Here is a 16,580-nt window from a genome sequence, read left to right as displayed (position 1 = left end):
GGTGACAAAAAGTACATGGGCACACACACACACACACACACAAACACACACACGCACACTATTGAGCTTTACTCTCCTCTGCAAGTCGCATGTCAATTCTTCAGCCTGTGTTCCTTTGTACCCCAGGTCTTTTTTCCTATGTTAACATACCCAACTCGAAAATAATAATGGAAGACAATGGCATTGACACTAGGAAATCGTGCCTATTACTGAGCAGCGGCTGCAGCGACACACAACAGTGATGTTGGAGCATTGATGGCTCTCCCGATCCGAGGTCTCGGCATCAGGTCAAAAACGCGCACCAAAAACAAAAGGTAGAACTGTACGGGTCGGCAAAATGAAAAGGGTGGGAGTGCAATGATGTCGTGGATGGTCAGTGTGGAGGACGAGAGGACATAAATGCCAGAAGGGGGGGGGGGGGGAGTATGCATCCTGATATTTGTTCCTAAAGAGTTGTTCCTAGAGAGAGAGAGACAGTGGCCCAAAGCCAATGGCTACGGCGAAGATAGTGTTGGACATTTTCCTTGAACGCTTGGAGGCTCTTGAGGGATGGCCGTTAGGTGAATATTCAGAATAAGGAAGCCGGAAGCGGGTTACAGGTGATAGTGAACGGAAATGAACCCTGAAAGGATTTGGGAGCAGTCGATGGGCGAGTATTAGCAAATTGGTATGCTTGACCAGCTGCTTTCCGACATTTCCTGCGAGTTACGGGCTCATAGTACTTCATAGTATCTAGCATGGTTTCTGAATGCCTGCTTGCCCATGTACTTTTTGTCAACCCTTTAATCTACGGCGTGCCGACACCCGACAGCCCATGATTGTCTTGGTGCTAAGTGCGCTTTTAAATTAAAGCGGATATCTTGGGGATATGGTGCACCTGAGTCCGACTGTCTTCACCAACTTTAGTATCCATGCATGACTTAATGTGTGCTTCATCCCTTCTAAGTGGTCTGACTGGACACGAATATTGCAACGTGAGCTTGCTGATGACCCAATTCTTAGCCGTGCCAAACTATTTGACTAGCCGGATACAAAAACGCTCTTCGTCATGATATTAAACCATCCCAATAACATGCATATGCCTCTACAGTTTGGAAAAGCCTGAGCCGAAAAGGAACAACATGCCGGCCCAATATTTTGTCAGGCCCGCACGTTGTTTGGTGCACGATCCAGAGGCTAATTTATTGCCCAATGGCACGGAACAGAAATATGCCCCCGTGATAATCCAATTCGTGTTTAAGTACAGGACCGCGATAAATCGATGCAAACATGGAAAGAGGAAGGATCAAGAACCGTAACTGTACTCGGATGTATTGTTTTGGATCCATCACCTCGTCTTCACATGATGTGTTAGACATTAATTTAAAATTAATACGGAAGACATCTCAGTGTGAATGAGCCGTACATGTAGATGTACAAATGTATAGTGTAATCTACACAATGTCACGTCTGCAGGGCAGGACATGTGGGGTCGCTGGTATAGTTCTGTATTATGGAGCATTGCCACTAGATGGGCAGCACTGGTCTCGAGGCATTCATATAAATGGGTGATGTGTGATGGAATGACAGAGGGGCCAGTACAGTACATCATTAGTGTACACAGACGAGTTGGTTGGTTGGTTGGATTTATTTTAAGTCGTACAACAAACAGGCATGTCTGCCTCCTGATATGAAGACGACTTCTGGCAGTAAAACATTTTAAAGAAAAGAGAAAGGAAAAAAAAGAAAAAAAGAAGAAGATAAGATCAAGAATGTATAGACTGAGCATACAGCTAGCCTGAGACTGAGCATACAGCTAGCCTCGGCATGTATCAGAGCATCAGGATTACTACAAACTAGTAGTACTCAAGACAGGGGAGGGGGGTTGCTGTCATGCTACAGTACTTGAAGTAAGACAATACGCGTGCAACACACCCTTGAACTGTAGGGGGGACGTGATGTTTCTCGCATCAGGTGGAAGACTGTTCCAAACGCGTGCAGTAAAGGGACAAGAGCCCATATTAGTGATACAGTACATCATTAGTGTACACAGGCGAGTGATGGGACAAGAGCACAGATTAGTGATACAGCGCCAGTGGGGATTGAAAGAGGAAGGAAGGGGGGGGGGGCAAGCAATACCAGTATGGTACTGATGCAGTGCCATGGTGCGAGATGTGAGAAACTGAAGACACTAGCGATAGACTGGTCAGTCGTGCTTATGGGGCAACATAGGAAACTGAAAAAAGGTGCACTGGTGCATTGCGTGATGTAGGGAACATACAACGTTGTGCAAGCACAAGTATTTTAAATGATGTTATTACAAGATTTGTACAGTGCATGGTGAATGGTGGGACAACATACGACACCAGTGCTCGGCATGGGGCGTGGGGCTACAGCCTACACTACAGCGTGTATCGACCTCCAGTGCGCGATGCACCGGTAGACAGTCAGTATAGGAGGCGTGCTTTCCCCGTGTGCAGAGAGTGTCCGACAAGGACGCGAAGGTGAGCAAGGTAGGCTGCACTGCAGGACATCAATACATGAGAGAACTAACTTTATGAAGAACAGCACACAATCAATGTTGAGCGCGTGCCACATCTGGACACTGATCCTGCGTGATCTCAGGGGATAGCAAAGCAGGAGCTACTCTCGTTGACAATGCCAATAGTCATGTAATAGAAAAAAATATTTTTGGTTTTAGTTGCAGTTCTATGATTGATCAAGATGGTATTTTTGCCAGCACAAGAGGTTTGAAAATGAAAATAATAAATTAATTATGGAACACGCAGTTCGGGTTTTTGATCTTGACTTCTACCCGTAGTACTGGCCTTGGTGTTCATAGAATATTCCTGTAGGAACAACCAGTGCTCAAACAAGGGCCGCGACGGGAATGCTGTCGGAGGAATTTCGGGCAAAGAGCCAGCTGGCTCGCTGCGGATTCTGTAGCGTGTCTTCATGGTCCATCGCAAGGCCCCCATGATGTTTGGATGAACCTTGTCCACATCAATGAAGAGTATGAACAGTGACCTGAACGCGATTGCGACTTCGGCACAGACACATTCATCCAGCTCCTCGGAGAAATCATTTCCCAGGATGTCTAACGTGAATCCCGTAGCGGTCTGGCGTTGTTTAGCAGCAATACGGCCGAGGATCAGTAGCGCGCTAGATGGGATTCCGATATTGACAAAACCTACCGTATGCAATGTGCTGCATTCTGCGAGCGGCTCTATAATGTTTTCGACGAAGCTCAGGCCTAACTTGTCATTCTCCACTCTAAATTGTGTTAGCGTTCCGGAACAATGTTTAATGGCCGATTGCAGCAGACCCATATACAGTGCGCTGTCCAAATTGAGTCCAACGAATCGGAGTTTGGCCAGGCGAGAAACACATGAATGGGTGAGACAAGACAGGAACGGTTTGGCAAACCGGCGCGTGTCAATACCAGTCAATGTGACATCTCTCAACGTCCGTCTGTTTTTCCAAAGTGCAGTGGACAAGGCTAGGAAGAGTGCCTCAGCTCCGCCAGTACATGACTGGGTACAGTTATGCGTACCAGCGGAAATACGCAGGACGGCCAGTTTGCAACACTGGGCTAGTCCTTGCAAGATTTTGCAGAGGCCATCGCAGGTGAACGTCGTGCCATGCAGCAAGCTGAAGTGACGCAGATGTGAACTCTGCTTCGCCACTACAAATCGTATGCGGTCGGCGCTGATATCCGTGAGACACGTCCAATCGGCTACAAACCGGATCAACTCTTCGCAATGCCCGAGGCAAGAGGCAATTCTGAGGAAGGCAGAGTCGTTTAGTTGGCACCAGCTGAAGTCAACTTGGGTAACGGGATGTTTTCTATCCATTAGGCCATGCCTTGTGAGGGTCATAGTTCTCCCATCATCTAGGCAAACACCTTGTGCGTCTACATATACTGGTGCAGGTGTGCCGGGGTCATCGTCTGCTTCTGACGTCACGGCAAATCTTCCCGAGTTCGTCACTGACCTTGATAGTAGGTCCATAATTATTATAATTATACAAAAACAAAGTCTGCGCGTGCAAGCCAAGGTAACACAACCAACTGGACAAATATGACATCCTGGAAATCGAATCTTCAATGCAGGTATGACGTTCAATCCACCTTTTTATACAACCGTACCAGCAGACCACGTGCGTGGTGGTAATCCTGAGACTACAGTGATGGCGCAGGTTTCGAACCTACACAGGGCAACTGAACTCCAAGGTTTCACCCAGCTGGTGATAATCAGGACCTCAACCCTGTCAGTGCTATGCCGCTGGTGGCGTGAACTTGATACTGAATGTGCTAGCCAATGGTGATAAACTTGAACCTAAAACTAGAGCACTTTGGCGCTAGAGCGACGAGCTATCTTTTAAAACCTTAAAAAATGTCTGTGGTGTCTCCTTTGCACCGTGGATGATAGCTCGGCCTGCTGATGAGGCCTTTATGGCGGAAACAGCTTGCTGTCTACAGCATTGCCCAAGATGGTTAGTTACGTTTGTACTACCTACTGGAACTCGTGGCGCGACATGTGTGCTTCAGTGGAAGCAGAAACCAGACCTCCCACACACACACAAGCACGCACACCTTGACCTTGATCTTGCCCATTGCGTACGCAATGATAGCGAATGCCGGAAAGTTCAAGTGAGAACACAAGCGCAGAACTTGGCATGTCGTTTCAGGTCTCCTGGTCGACGAAATGGGCGTCCACAGACACAGAGAAGAGGACCAGGAGCGGGCCGTGGCGGTGGAGTGCTACTCGCAACTCGTCTCCAGCCGGGACGCACCCCCCCCCCCCCACACACACACTGAACCATCAACCCACCCACCACTGACACGCATGCACACACGCGCAAGCAAGCGCATGCGTGAGTGTGCGGTGACTCTGAGAATTCTGAAACAAAAAACATATTTCGGATATGTGCTCAGAGCAGTACGACGACGGCAAGAGTAAACACACACGCAGCACATCATCATCATGTGTTCCTGCAGAAGGCATTTGCACAGGTGAAGGGACACACACAGTATCATCTGAGTAGATTTCAGGTGCAATAACTGGGGCGTCGGAAGGTAATTTAGTGTGGTTCAGTCAGCCATCTGAAGTACAATTTACTCGTCGGTGGCGGGTGGCTGAGCCGAAAAGTGTGGAAATTTAGAGCCCAAATCAGTGCATTCTATTCATTCACGGGGTACTACAGGCAAATAGTGGTACGGTCAATACCGTAGTGACCGTACCGTATGCGACACCCCTGAATAAAGGACACTGTGGTGGAGCAAGACGAGCAGGCACGGCTAGTACCTGTGCACGCTGACTGACAATCCGTAGTGCGCGGAAAAAAAGGTCAGGGAGTTGAATAGGATTTTTGAAAAAAATATATTGCTCGTACATCAACACACCCGACGAACAGATATGGGCAAGATGTTGTCTAGAACGTGGAAGACGTTTGCGTGAAGATTTGTATACGTGGATATGCTTATATGCATCGTTAGGAATGGATGGTTGCATGCAGTACCTGCACACACGGGGCCTGCAATGCAGGCATTGCTGTCAACAAAGGGTATATCATGGTATGTTACGATTTTCTAATAAGCTTTGACATGTGCTTATTCCAACTAGGCTAACTAGAGAAGCAAATAAAGAATTTCACAGAATGGGATTACAGCTCCTCAACTTATCCACATGTCTGTAATCATGTCCAGCTGTTTGTTTAGTGTATTGGAGAAGCAGAACAGTGACGAAGGAAAATGGCAAACAAACACACACGCATACATCCACACATACATGTACATCCACATACTCGCTCACACACACACACACACACACACACACACACACACACACACACACACACACACACACACAAACACACACACACACACGATCTCACAAAACGCAAAAAAGGTAAATGCAAATTGCTGCTTCATCACAGCACACCGGAACACACTCTCTTGCACAAACACTTCCATGCACTTACACACGCTCGCGCACACATGACGGAGCATCACAGACACATACACACACACACACACACACACAAACGCACACACACACTCACACACACTGGCGCACACACATGAGAGTGCAGCCGGCACGGCCACGGTGGCGACACGGCACAGCTAACCGAACAGCTTAGCATGACAGGACATGCAGTAAGGTCGGTTCTGCCTCTCCTTGAACGTGCCCATAGTCAGAGCCTGCATGCAGAACGAGCAGCAGAAATGCTCTGGGTGGTACTTCCTGCCCATTGCTGTCAGGACGCGACCGGCAACTTGCTTCCTACATGCAAAGCACGTGGCAATGTTGCCCTTGCTGACGTGGTAGTGGCGCTCGCAGTACGGCTTGCCGTTGTTCTCCAGAAAGTTGCCATCCTTGAACGGCATGCTGCATTCCTGTACGAGAAACGATGTTGGGCGCGCACGTACACACATGCATACACACATGAACACACACACACAGATGTACACACACACACACACACACACACACACACACACACACACACACACAAACACACACACAAACACACACACACACACGCACAAGCATCAAATACCAGTGAATGTCTAATACACTCAAGCATGCATGACCAGGCACAACAAAACATTCTGGCTGCACTCCACTGGTCCCCATACTACCGCAGCCAGAAGCATGTGCATTTCTCAGAGGCAAGAGACACCCATAACACAGGTTACCAGTTGCAAGCCCGCGTAGACCCACACCCACACAAATATACCCATACACACACACCCCTGCATAGACCTGAATACATTCCACAGTTAGGTATATCCATTGTACTGTACTTTCATTAGTTTGGGGGAAAATCCAAAGGGGGAAAAGTCTGAAGAAGATATTGGCTGTCACTAGGGATCATTGCTTAGCGATGCTTCACCACCATCTACGGTAACGTCGTCGTCCAAGCGGCGATCATTCAACATCTTCTTCAGATTTCGAAACTCACGCTTCCTGTGAATCCACACAGGCGTTTCACTTTACAATGACGTTTTCCGTTTTCAACAAGACCCCATTGTCCTGATGTGTGCTTCAAGCCGTATGAAGGGGCATACCTGGTCCCCCTTCTAGGGGCGGGTGCACGGCCGCATACGTGTAGGATGTCTGGTGCATGTCACAAATGGTCAATATGTGCATGCTGAACCTAGGTCGAATTCCGTAAGCGGGAGGGGGTGCGTGTGCCCCCCCCCCCCCCCCCCCCCGTGCACCATGCGTGCTACGTGCCTGCTATGTCAACATACCATGCAGTTGAAGCATTCCGGGTGCCAAAGTTGTCCTATGGCGTTGACAAACGCCTCGTTGATAGCGTGGTCGCACGACGCACACTTGGGCGCAAACTTCTGATAGTAGTCCTCGTTGCAATACGCTCGCCCGTCGCGCTCGTGGAATCCCTCCGTCGACGGCAGCACCTTGCCGCACGTGTGGCAGTAGAAGTGCTCCGGGTGGAACGTCTTGCCGACAGCCGTCATACATCTCTGCCAGGGAAAACAGAAATAAGACAAGAGTTTGTACGGGCAGGACGTGACAGAGCATTTGGACCGTCGGTGACACCGATCCAGATATCTTCAATCTCCCAAATGTAACACGTGTTGCTCTTTGCATATGCAACGCTTTGCACGGTGCAAACCTCTAACTAAAGACTCGGGCACCTACCACTGAAGACCGCTCTTTCTGGCCCCAAGGGATGGTCGTTAGTTACATGTTTTACTGTTCTTATAATAGTCAATAAAACCATGCCTTAGACATCAGATGATTCGGGGCCAGAAGCGATAACAGATAATTATATGTTATATGCTTGGAGAGGACATATGAAATGGGATTACACAATTCTGCTTGTTGCAAGGCGTGACCAATTTACATAGATCCCAGCCCCCTCAGCAAACTAAAACCATGCTTCAATCTTACAATGAACATAATCAGGCATGTAAACAATGCAAAGTATCTCATATCTATTTGCAAGAAGATACCAAATGAGCCTTGAACAACTCACTCACCCCAAGGCCAAGTACCCAAGACAGATCCAAGCATAGCTCACTCCCTCTAAAATAGGTACAACGGGGATTGAAGGAAGACTCACTCACCCCAAGAATAGGTCCGTTGCACTGGGCGCACTGCGGTGCAAACACCTGGTGGAAGTCAACTTCGCAGTATGCCTTGCCGTCGCGCTCAAAGAAATTCTCCGTTGCCAGGTCACAGTTACACCTGACACAGGTGAAGTGCTCCGGATGATATGTCTTGCCCATGGCTGTGATGACCTGAGAACAATGAGAGAAGGAGAGAGAGAGAGTGTGTGTGTGTGTGTGTGTGTGTGTGTGAGAGGGAGAGAGAGAGAGAGTGTGTGTGTGTGTGTGTGTGTGTGTGTGTGTGTGTGTGTGTGTGTGTGTGTGTGTGTGTGTGTGTGTGTGTGTGTGTGTGTGAGAGAGAGAGTGTGTGTGAGAGAGAGAGAGAGTAAGTAGGTGAGGACAAGGTGTAGAAAAAGGATTGACAGCATCAGGGTATCCGTCCCGGGATCCCACTGCAGTCACCCCTGCCCCCAGCGAAGGTAATACTTGTACTTGCTACTAGTGTGCGACACCTCCCCCCCCCCCCCCCCCCCCACATACACCCCCCACACACCCCACCCACTCCCACACACCCACACACCCCACCCACCCCCACTTCATACATATTCAACACCGGCCTTGCTATATATGTTCACTGCTGAATCCAGCGTCATCAGCACCTACACTCTAGTCATCGCTCACCTGCCCCACGATGCCCTACACTCTAGTCATCGCTCACCTGCCCCACGATGCCCATCTGACACGCTTCACACGTTGCCTTCGGCTGATTGTCGATGCCCTGGCGGCTGATGTCACTCTGCATGGTGTCCATCATATCATTCAGACGATTCAGCTGTGCGTTGCCTTCGGACGAGGGCTCTGCTGGTGCTGCCGCTGCTGCCACCGCAGATGTGGGAGGTGGTGAGCTGGGTTTGTTCTTGCGGGGCTTGGCATACTTTGCACTCGCTGCAACGAACAACAGAGTTGTAGCAAAGTTATAGCACAAGTTTTAGCAGAAGAAAAGGCTGACCATAATGTGTAGGGTCGAAGGCGCACAGCTGCTGTTCCAGTACTACAATAGCATAATACAACCATGCAGCGTACGCGACATCAAACATTCGTTTCCTACAAACAACCACAATCTAGAAAGTGAAATATGAAACTGAGATGTCGGTGGCAGCGGCTTGTCTATCACTGGATCTTTGACACCATCACAGTTGATATTGTGATACGTAACGAGAATGCAAGCTGGATAGTATTACGACTGACACCATGTCAAAGAATACTGCATGTGCTCACGCTGAGACCTCGGGTCGGTCGAGTTACTCCCTGTACATTGGCACGTCACCCCTACGCATCCCCTGTGTCTTGTTTTTGTGTTTGTCTCCACATATCTCTCAGTAGGGCTGTGTTCTTAGTATAACAGGACTGCCGGAAGCAGTTGTTGATTGGTCCGGTAGTATCATGGCCTTTTATACAGTTTGTGTATATGGTGGGTACAGGTGGCCTCTACAGTAGGAAACACATGTTGGTAGGCTAAAGTTGGTCTGGTGATAACCTGACCAACCGGACCGGTTCCGGCGGGCCTATGAAAGAAATGCCCTTCTGTCTCGCATCTTACCAGGATCTTCTTCAGCTGTTATCGGTACCGCACCGGCCTTCACTCCACCGCTGGCTTGGAACGAGGACAAGTTGGCCATGAGCTCGTCGAGTTCACGCGTCGCCGTCGACGCTGTCACCGGGGACGTGGGCCCGGAAGCTGCCGGTGAGTCGGCCACGCTCTGACTCAGCTCGCTCAGCAGACTCTTCACGTCCGGTCGCGATCCGATCGCCGCCGGCTCGCTGTGTACCGAGCCGGGCGTGACAGCTCCAGGGTCGGCAGGTTCCTCAACAGCGGGGGCAGCTGCAGCAGGTTCTGGAGCACCAGCTGCAAAGACAAGCCAGGCGGAGAAGTACATGGATTCATTCATAGGTTTGAGGGAAAGATGCAAACGGTGAAAAAAAGAGAGAAGAAAGTCAGAGACCATTAGTGATTTTGTTGCCTGTGTCGAAGACAAGCACTAGTCAGACACGCAGCTTCTTTATCTGCTGAACCAGTGGAATACGCATCATGCTCCTATCTACACAAGCTTATTCTGTAGCTATTTTGGACAGAGTCCCCTCCGTCCATCATCTGGAGCATAAATGCCGAAACACAGTGAACGGCGCTGTGAGGTTGTGCTGTTTTGCATGGTTGTTTGGAGTCCTGAAGGCGGTTGGACATATGCTTTTTTAGGTTTACATTTCATGAGCAAAGTATACACAAATGTTGATTCAGCTGGTCTTATTGATTGCGGTTATCAAATTATTGTCTCCTCGACGATTGTTCAGATATTTTTCATGTCAGTTTCGTTCTATTTGCATGGATTGACAGCATTGTCTTCTTCGCTGTGTTTGACACATAACTAGGACCACGGCTGTGGTTGATCGAGGTACAGTACAACCTGTAACTAAAGACCACCGTGACTAGCGACCAGCCTGGTACTACAGACCACCGTGACTAGCGACCAGCCTGGTACTACAGACCACTTCGCCAGGCACGGACGGCGTCACACTCACATAATATATGATTGTGCTGTGCAAACCTCTAACTAAAGACCACCTGCCACTAAAGACCGCTTTCTCTGGCCCCAAGGAGTTGTCGTAAGTCACAAGTTTTACTGTAAATGACTAGAAACACACAACCTAGCACAGTAAAACCTGTCAAGGCAGTGACCACTCGGATAAGGCGACCACCTGTCCCAGAAGACCACTACAGCCAGGACCAAGGGATGCAATTTCCCGTCATATGACCCTGCATAAGGAGATCACCTGGTAACAGAGACCACGTTTTGAAGGTCCCTTGAGCGGTCGTCTTGCACAGGTTTCACCGTGTGCTAGTAATGCGTGCGTATTGCCATGACAAGCAATAGTACTATCGGGTGCTGAAGAATGAACAGACTAGACGATTCACCAAGCACAGCATACCAATGTATACACGGTGACTCAACTGTGCATAGACTGTACCACATGAAGATAAGAATGGCCTTGGATACAAAGCTGACCTCCAGCTCTCCGGCACCCGACAGCATAGTAAAACCTGGTTTAAGCGACCACCCCCACGGTGCAAGCAAAAAGCGGTCGTTAAAGCCAGGTGGCTTTTAGAACCAGGTCCCACAGTGTCCGCGTAGAGCTGTCCGTGCATGGAAAAACGGTCGTTAAGAGTAACCAGTGCAGGCTAAATTATATTTTTCAAGGAAACCCTTCGAAAATGGTACCAATCGATTCAGCATGGCATTTTCATTCCTCCTGCAAAGTTTCAGCGGATTTGGAGTCATGACAAGGACGCTATGGCGATTTGAAGATCGAAAAACTTCAGTTTTGTTTGTCAAGAAGAAAGGCCATGATCGCACACAAATCATACAACCCGTGTGGCACAATGATTTTTGAACGAAGTAGATCCGCGGACCCCGTGCTTCGCGCATGCACGCATGCATACTGCACAGTACAGAGGCTTTCTTGAACGCAGATATTATGTAGTAATTCTTCGTCTTCTTCGAAATGTCTTCCAAATGCGTGGTGCTGGTGTTGTTCTCAGCTTCGTCAAGGCAGAATGCAGCTGCATGTGATGCTCCTGTGTGTTCATGCATGTTCTCTTTTCGCGTCTCGACATTGTAGCGTCCAGACTCAGCTCGACTGGAGAAGATTTAGGAGACTATGCTTTGATCCACATGGAAAAATGATGAAATTTGGTAATTACCGTCGGGCGCTAAAAAGCGCTGGGGAGTATGGGGCTAAAACTTCGTAGCAGTCATCCCTACCATGACAGGCATCAACTGGTATATGTTCCATTCTGTTCCCAACCACTACGGATCGTCTGCGAAGCTTTCTTCTTCGCCTATTCTCGGACAGATCGTACGTCTTCGCACTGTATCTCTCGTCTCCCTCAACGGATCAAAACACGGTTTTCGCCAGGACGAACACAAACCCCCAGATTTCGCGGCGGCAACATCTTCGAGTAGGGAAAAGCTAGCAGCTAACCAGGAATCACCAACAAACACATGTAATACTCAGTGTGATTTGCGACAGCTGTCATTGTGCCGTCGCACCATGCATGTACCATGCACGGGAATGGAACACGGAGTCGTTTTATTACGACAGCCTGCACTGGCTATTAAGAGCAGGTGGCCGCTAAACCCAGAGGTCGCTTACACCAGGTTTTACTGTACTGCAAGGTTAAATGCAGAAGATGGCGGCATAGACTACATAAGAAGAATCTTATCCTACTCCAAGACTTACTGGGCTCCATCTTCTCCAGGAAGTTTGGATCGTTCAGTGTGTTGAGCAGGTCATCGAGGTCGGTGACGTTGTCGTCGTGTTCTTGGTCGTGTTCGGGGTCTTCAGCAGCGGGCACAGTGGCTGGTGTTATGGTGCTCTCAGATGTCACACTAGGCTTCTTCCTGCCATTACTTTTCGGCCTGCAATGGATGCATGGAGCAAGGGATACCATGAAGAGTTTAGATGCGAAACAAAACACAACACAACCATAGAAAAGAAAAGAACCAAAGAACTAAAAGTTACGCTATAATGTCCACTAACACCACCTGTTACTAAACAATCAGCTCATGCGATAACATTCCATTTTAGTGTAACTGATACTTCCTTGATCCTTCTTCTTTTCTTTGAATTTATCCTTAGCCCTCCATCCCAGTCCATTCTACAACATAACCATTAAATGGCCAAAGGAGGATTCCTCTTTTGTGTGGCTTATATCTAAATCCATATTTGGATACCAGGTTAATTGTGTTTTTTGTCCTATTCTTAATGTCAAGATTTTGCCAGAAGGTGACCCTAAACATTTGATCACACTGAGGTCACAATATCATTTTCCCAATGTCGTAGTAGTAGTAGTAGTAGTAGTAGTAGTAGTAGTAGCAGCAGCAGTAGCAGCAGCAGCAGCAGCAGCAGCAGTAGTAGAATTTATTATTTTACTAGGGAACTCCCAACAGGCGTTGGCTTTTTACTGGGAACCCTAGGAATGACTTTGTGCTTGTGACAAATGCAGAAAGGGCGTTATGATCTTCTTCATGCATCTAGACTTTGCTGTGAAAGTTTAAAAGGTTAGATTCGTGGTGCCTAGCAAAGACCGGGTTGCAAACGCGGAAACGTCTACGACGCGACACATACGTTGGCTTTGGAGGCAGAATAAATCTGGGAAGGTAATATTCTTGAATGGTTTAGCTATTCTCGAGCTCATGTAGACGAGAGGTCTCTAACATTCCCTGGTTACTGTATTCATCAAACTTCCCATTGAATATTCGTTGGTGACTGACGAGCAATAAAAGATCGGCTTGGCTCAAGCCGCGTCAGCTAGGCTGGCACCGACGCCGAGTCTGTGCACGTGACATTAGCTTACTTTGGTGCGACGGGTGGTGACACGATTGCCTTCTGCGGCTTGACTTGGAAGTCGCTGGCATTGATATCTGTGATAACCGCTTGCTTGGGTGTGGGCATGTCGGCCAGGAGAGCATCTAAATTTCCACACAGGCATGAAAACCGATGCAGAGACGGAGAAACGGACAGACAACCAGGCAGGCGGACGGACAAATGGACACACAGAGGAACAGACGGACAGAAAACACGGACGGACAGCCGAGGAGAACCACACAGGCAGAAAGAGGAAAGACAGATGAATGGATGCTCAGGGAACTGCGATAAACAGAAGTGCCCTACAATAGTGCCATGCGTGATTTATTCTCCTGCGTATGTTGTATTGCATTTTAATCCATTGTGTTATTTTTACATGAAAAACCTTACACACACCATCTTCAAATCAAGTGGTCTCTTCGTTGCAAATCACAATATCTCAAACAAATTTTCGGCCAGGAGCCATCATCAGGATTGAAGTTAATTTTTGCCCGTAAAAGAGGCTAGAAGTGCCATACCAGATAAGTACATATGTACAGACGGTGGAGACAAACACCCAGATAAGCAGATTGGCGAACATTTAGAAAGAGCGAATGCATCATCACACTACACTGTGCTTATTCACATGTCTGATAAATTAATGAAATTCCGAACTCACCAGTGAGGTTTGCACCCAACACCAGTGGAAAGCCCGTGTCCGCAGGCCTAGAGCGGTACACGGCTCGGCTTGACATTGATTCGCATGGTGGAGTATTTTAATCCAAGCGCTGGAAATTGTGTGATTACTGACACTAATAATATCTCCTGTTGCCGTGACCTCAAACGTTTCCTGGAGAGGCACGTCCGGCTGTTGTGACGTTCCAAACATTTATCACTAGGCATTACTTTTCGGTTTGTTTGTTCGAAATTTCATTTTACATCGCAAACCAAACGGGCATTGCTGCCCAATATTATGATGGCGATAGAATAAAAGATGAAGTGTGGCTCGATAAAGCTGTACTCGAGAAAATGAGAAAATAGTCTGACACAGTCTTACTTAGAAGTAACAGGGTATCCAATGGTCTCTGCTGGGGAAGAACATACTTTTTCTCAAGAGAAAGATTACTTTCCCAGTGCAAAGACCAGAGTTAATAAAGAGGCTGTTTACCCAGTGCGGGGACCGTTGAGTATGCTGGCTGAGACTGAGTACAGTTTGAATGGCTGCGTCCTAGTGTGCAAGTTCTTATAAACGCTTTCACAGTCGGAATCTAAAGAAGGCCGCATTTTGGAATCCCCATTTTATATCCATTCTCTCAACTAGTGAATATCTAGAAAGCACTCTGACGGCGGAAAAAAGATTTGTTTGCTTCATTGCAGGGTGATTAGTGTATTACTGGCTCTATCCACTGGATATAGAGCACTAAACACAGCCTGAGGACCTTAGACAACTGTGTAGAAAGCACTCTGTATACATTTGACCCAGTAGCTGTTCTTCAAGTAACACATTTCAATAGTCCTAAGCAGACATCAAAACCGTACCTAGTTCGTCCAAGAGATGCAGCATACTGCTTGCCATCATCAAGGAGCTAGGACGATCACCATCACCACCACCGCCGCCAACACTACGTCTCACGTCGCCCGCGGCGCTAGCATCACGATTGCCGGCGCCGGTAGCCATTGACCGTCGCTTGGGCTCCGGGTACGCCGCACTCCTGGATAGAGGATTGAACGACGACTCCATCTTGTTGGCACGGGAGTACATTAGGAGCTGGTTGTGCACTGGAATAGTGCTGCCGGAATTACAAACTGTGCTGCTGTGGTGGTGAAGGCCCTCTAGCTACTTCCTTCAAAGTATCTCCCCACTCTCTGACCTTTAGTAACCCATACAGTTGTTACTGCTGTGAACACGGAGGGAATGCTCCAAATGAACTGAAAATGTGCAGACAATTTGACGATTGTAACCGAAACTAGCCTGAAGTACTTCGAAATCAAACTGAGTCTCGCTTTTCTAACCAGCAGATCCCTTGTACACAGAACGTCACACTGTTCCAGGCAGTTCAGCAGGTGTGTAAGAGGGAGGCTTTTGCTCTGCAGTGACTACTCAGGGGAGGAGGCTGTGACTGATGGTGCTTGGGATGTTCCACAGCAGTTTTATGAGTTGCTCACATGCAACAGCATGGGTCAGGCTTGCTTTTCTTTGATGTCCGAGTTGTCCATACAGATATCTACCAGACCCAATGATCCGTCCTCAAATCTCCTACTGCTGCCTATGCACGGTCAGATCACTGCCCTCTAGTTCAGATTGTGCTGAAACAATAGCCTAAAGTGCTTTGACAACAGACTATCATACGCTACATGAACGCCAGTAAGTGGAGCAATTCACAAACAGTTCGGCCCGTGGCCTCCCAGTACATGTATCACTGTGGTCTCTGGCCTGGACATCGCAAGACTCAGCCTACAGTGTTGCAACAAAATGCTGCACGCGCACTCGACAGGAGCTGCAAACAACGGCCAGAGCACAGCAGCAAAGGGCATTTGACACAGCACTGCCACCTCCTTTTCTTTCTTGTTTCCGCTCGGGAGGCCTCAAAGGAGAGTGGCAAAGGAAGAGCGTAGACTTACATAGCAGAGAAAGTGCACTGGACAGGCTCATGATACTGAGCCATAGCTACGCCTAGAGCGGGTTAGCTGCCAGATAGCGCAGGAAAGCCGTGAGCGGCGCACGTTACATTCGCCGGTGGCGGAGCAGCCGAGCATGTCATGTAACACTTTCGCCACCCTCCGCGCTCGACGTCGACCGAGCGCGTTCACCACCTTCTCAGTTCTTCAGCTCTCGGCTCACTGCCCGAGCACGGTCCGCTTCCCGATGGTGTCGGCTGTATGGGTGTCTCCCATGTCCACTTAGACGTCATTTACACAAGGAACACCGCTCCATCTCGCTTGCTCTACAACAGGCCGAACAAGGACTGCACTGGCCATGTAGGCCAAGTGGCCCCAAAAAGGCTCTTCTTGAAGCGAATGGCCAGTTTTCGCCTTTCATCTTGGCTGGCCCCATTCTACCCTGTACTTCCGTTCATCGTCCAATCAAAACTAACTCTTCCAAGTGGTCAATCATGTC

General features: G+C 48.5%; 1 protein-coding gene across 3 annotated transcripts in view; it reads right to left on the bottom strand.

The window, feature by feature from the left end:
• Positions 1–5,172: 5,172 nt before the first annotated feature.
• LOC135820950 (paxillin-like) overlaps positions 5,173–16,580 on the bottom strand; it is a 27,238-nt gene continuing 15,830 nt past the window's right edge. For 2 of the 3 annotated variants that reach the window (XM_065334010.1, XM_065334012.1), the window contains exons 3-9: positions 13,473–13,587; positions 12,356–12,534; positions 9,660–9,965; positions 8,778–9,004; positions 8,078–8,251; positions 7,238–7,471; positions 5,173–6,376 (exon numbers count right to left, since the gene is read on the bottom strand). In XM_065334010.1, the coding sequence (XP_065190082.1) occupies positions 6,104–6,376; positions 7,238–7,471; positions 8,078–8,251; positions 8,778–9,004; positions 9,660–9,965; positions 12,356–12,534; positions 13,473–13,587 (1,508 nt within the window). In that variant the 3' untranslated portion in view covers positions 5,173–6,103. Of the gene's footprint in view, positions 6,377–7,237; positions 7,472–8,077; positions 8,252–8,777; positions 9,005–9,659; positions 9,966–12,355; positions 12,535–13,472; positions 13,588–15,001; positions 16,492–16,580 lie in introns of those variants that run through there. The other variant, XM_065334011.1, reaches the window with a different exon arrangement.

This window comes from Sycon ciliatum, chromosome 7 (assembly GCF_964019385.1).
Source record: "Sycon ciliatum chromosome 7, ocSycCili1.1, whole genome shotgun sequence".
In the NCBI taxonomy this organism is placed as follows: Eukaryota; Metazoa; Porifera; class Calcarea; order Leucosolenida; family Sycettidae; genus Sycon; species Sycon ciliatum.
The sequence above is the reverse complement of the archived record's forward strand: the minus strand, read 5'-3'. Positions and strand labels throughout refer to the sequence as shown.